At 46.4% G+C, this 3,424-nt stretch overlaps 1 protein-coding gene across 1 annotated transcript; it reads left to right on the plus strand.

Annotated features, from left to right (window-relative positions):
- The first annotated feature begins 503 nt into the window (after positions 1-503).
- LOC109415812 (pancreatic lipase-related protein 2) lies at positions 504-2,256 on the plus strand. The gene is given in 3 exon segments (XM_062857062.1): positions 504-658; positions 953-1,693; positions 1,761-2,256. Coding segments are annotated over 3 exon segments (1,119 nt in total). The 5' UTR covers positions 504-591; the 3' UTR covers positions 2,072-2,256.
- Positions 2,257-3,424: the final 1,168 nt, after the last annotated feature.

Consider the following 3,424-nt stretch of genomic DNA (forward strand, 5'->3'; position numbering starts at 1 on the left):
TGAAGATTTTCTGCTGTACCTAGTCCAGCACCAATTCTCGGCATTAGTGCCGAACATCCAGCAAAATCAAATGGGAAATCACTTCGGCACCCATCTTTGTGCTGACGAAGTGCACTCTTCTGCGTGTAATAGTTGTTTTGAGCACTTGTGCGGCTTCAGACTGAAACTGTAGCTGATTCACTGTGAATCCCGTTACGGAAATGTTGCGGGAGTGCGTTTAAAAAAATATGTGGCAAGTGATATATTGATTTGTTTTGCTGTGATGGGCCGGAAATTGACGCGGTGCCCAAGTAGTTCGAAACCCTACTCAACACGTTCATAGGCAGAGCCAAAACCAAACCATCGCATCGTTATCATCGTTAAAGCGTAAGATGGCACAATTTTTTTTTTTTTTTTTTTTCAAAAAAGCAGTCTCTCGATTCTTATTCTGAGCTTGCAGCAGCAGTTATCTTCCGGGGATCCCCCATGTGATTTTTTTTTTTGCGAAACATAATCGTTGATTGGAGCCTTGCGCAAAGGCCATTCGCACCATGATTCGCGCAAATCAGAAAGCGAAACCCCGTTGCCGAACGCAGATCGAGTACTTCTCCAATGTGGTCAGTGTACTGCCTTTTGATATCCCTGCCATACCTAGTGGTGGCATTCAATGCAGGTGCAGGTACATATTAAGTCTTGACAAAAATAAAAATACTGCTATTTTATCTTGTCCGACGTTTCGGTCCGTTTGGGACCTTCTTCTGGGACTCGATTTTTACAGATTTCGTACAGTCCCAGAAGAAGGTCCCAAACGGACCGAAACGTCGGACAAGATAAAATAGCAGTATTTTTATTTTTGTCAAGACTGGAAAGCCATCTCTTCGAGTATCAACCATACAGTCGAAATACGTTTAGCAGGTACATATTAACACATCTATTCTTTTATATATTTTTTTCAACCATGTGTATTTTCTAGACGACAATATCGACGGCAACCTTATCGGTTGTGACTCTTATTACCATCAACTCATGGTTAGGCATGAGTTGCGAGGATCAGTACCGCACGACCTGCCCAATCTCCAGGAATCCTCATTAAATGTCACATTCTATCTGTTGACCGGTTCTGACCAAAATGGCAGTACAGTACTGACCACTGGAGATATTCGGTCGCTCCGGGACTCCAGCTTCAACAGTTCAAATCCAACGTGAATAATCGTTCACGGGTTTTGCAACTGCCACCTGTCACAATTCTGCGAAGCTACTCGGCAAAAGCTGGTCAAACAGCCTCAACAGTACAACGTGATCACGATGAGTTGGCCCAGTGGAAAGTGGCTTTTGGATTATTGGACGGCACGCTGGAGAATTGATCCGGCTTCGCAAATATTGGCCGATTTCATCGATTTCCTGCACACCGCTGGTGGAATGGATCTTCAGGATCTGTATTTGGTGGGTCACAGTTTGGGGGCGCACTTGTCCGGGTTGGCGGGTAAGAAGGTAACTTCCGGTAAAGTGGGAACTATCGTTGCATTGGATCCAGCAAAGCCGGCCTTCGACATAAACAAGCCCGACGAGCGGCTGGCGATTACTGATGCAAACTACGTTGAGGTGATACATACCAATGGAAAAAGGCTGGGTATGTATGCACCAATTGGACACACGGACTTCTACCCGAATGGAGGAGTTCAGCAACCTGGATGCTCAATGTGGTGGTTCGGAGGTAAGTACTCAAAACTAGTTCACCGCGTTGATAAGGTTGTACAGCTGTCTCCGTATCCCTTTTCCAGCATCCTGCGCACATGGACGCGCTTGGGAGCTCTACGCGGAGTCCATCGAGTCCAAGCTGGGGTTCTGGTCAACGTTGTGTTCCAGCTTGGATATGGTCAGTGAGGCGGGCTGTCGGAGTCCGAAGGCGAAACTCAAAATGGGAGGGGACCCCATCGTGCAGACAGAGAGGGGAATTTTAACGGTTCGTACGAAAGCAACGTCACCCTATGCGGAAGGGAAACTGCAGCGAGACGATTATGGCAAGCGAGTTTGGAGGAGTCGGTTTGCAAACGGCAGCCCCCCGGTAGTATATGGAATAATTGAGCAGTGATAACCCGCTGAATGAGATCAACATAACTGTCAGAGTGAAGTAGCCATCTAAGTGTATTGTGTATTTGCACAGATGAGCGATGAGGCATTTATCACATGTGCATTTATGCTGATGAATGTGTATGTTTGTTATTATTTTAAATCCGTACTATGTATTTCTTGTAAATAGATGTCCGTTGAATCGCAGCAGATACATGTTTTTTTCGTATCACGCAATCTCGGGACGAGTATTCGGTAGAATTTCGTGAAAACGTCCTTTGTGCTTGCTGGAATTACAACAGGTTATGGGTCCAGCACCGAGTTCCACAGCACGCATCGACCTTGAGAAGGATCGGTCGCATTAGGCGCGAAGTCGCAGAACGGAATTCTTGGGCGGATGGATTTGCTGTCACGGAAGGGACAGGATTCATGGGAACGAAAGGCGATACGGACGGGTCAACTGGATGCCAGCTGGCTGGTCACCGAAAGGAGTTCGATGGAAGTATTGTGGAGTTGGATCATCGGATGAAGCTCGGCGGACGAGGAGATATTATGTAGACCAAAGGTTGGCGACAGAAGGAGTGATCTGAAGGACAATAAAGAGGAGTAGCTCAAGTATAGACGTGCCTGGTTGAAGCTCGGAATATTGGCAGAGCTTGTGCAAGCGTCGGCGTTAGGGCATTTGCCAAGGGCAAGTAGTGAGGAGGAGCTTTCAGCCAGGAGGAGGTGATTGTGTTTCGAAGGTTGTGACGCTAAGGAGGAGTGTTGGAATATAGGTAGCGTTGAACGTTGAACGCTAAGGTATAGCATCAAACCTTAAGGGAAGGATTTTGGAGTGTTGGAGCGAGGTAGATTTGCTGGCATAGGTATTCGTCCCTAAACGTCATAACCCCACCGCAAAATAACTGGCGTGCAACGATCGACGCGACACAATCTTTCGACTGATGGAGGGCATTGGTACCTTTTTCGAGGTGTTGTTTTACCGTAAACAACCCCGCGAAGAATGTATAGGTAAATCCAACGGAAGCTAACGATCCCTCCGCATCTGGTGGCAGTAATGAGAACCCTATGAAAAACGTGACTCCTCCAAAATTTCACATGGCGCAGCATAGGCAAAGTGCACTTTTTTCACTTTTTCATATCGAATTCCGCATCGTAGAGAAACAAACGAGCACTTTCTGGAAAGAAAATTTAATTCTCTTTCAGGTGCGCTAAGATCCGGTAGGTACTTACGAACAATTTATGTGATTAATTTGAGGAGCTCTTGCTATGCCTCCGGCGGGAGATCTTCCGGAATTTTTGTTAGCTGGCCAATACCGTATCTGTCGGCATGGGCATCAAGAATGATGATAATGGAAGCCATTGCAAAAAAAAA

The sequence above is a fragment of the Aedes albopictus genome, chromosome 3 (genome assembly GCF_035046485.1).
Source record: "Aedes albopictus strain Foshan chromosome 3, AalbF5, whole genome shotgun sequence".
In the NCBI taxonomy this organism is placed as follows: Eukaryota; Metazoa; Arthropoda; class Insecta; order Diptera; family Culicidae; genus Aedes; species Aedes albopictus.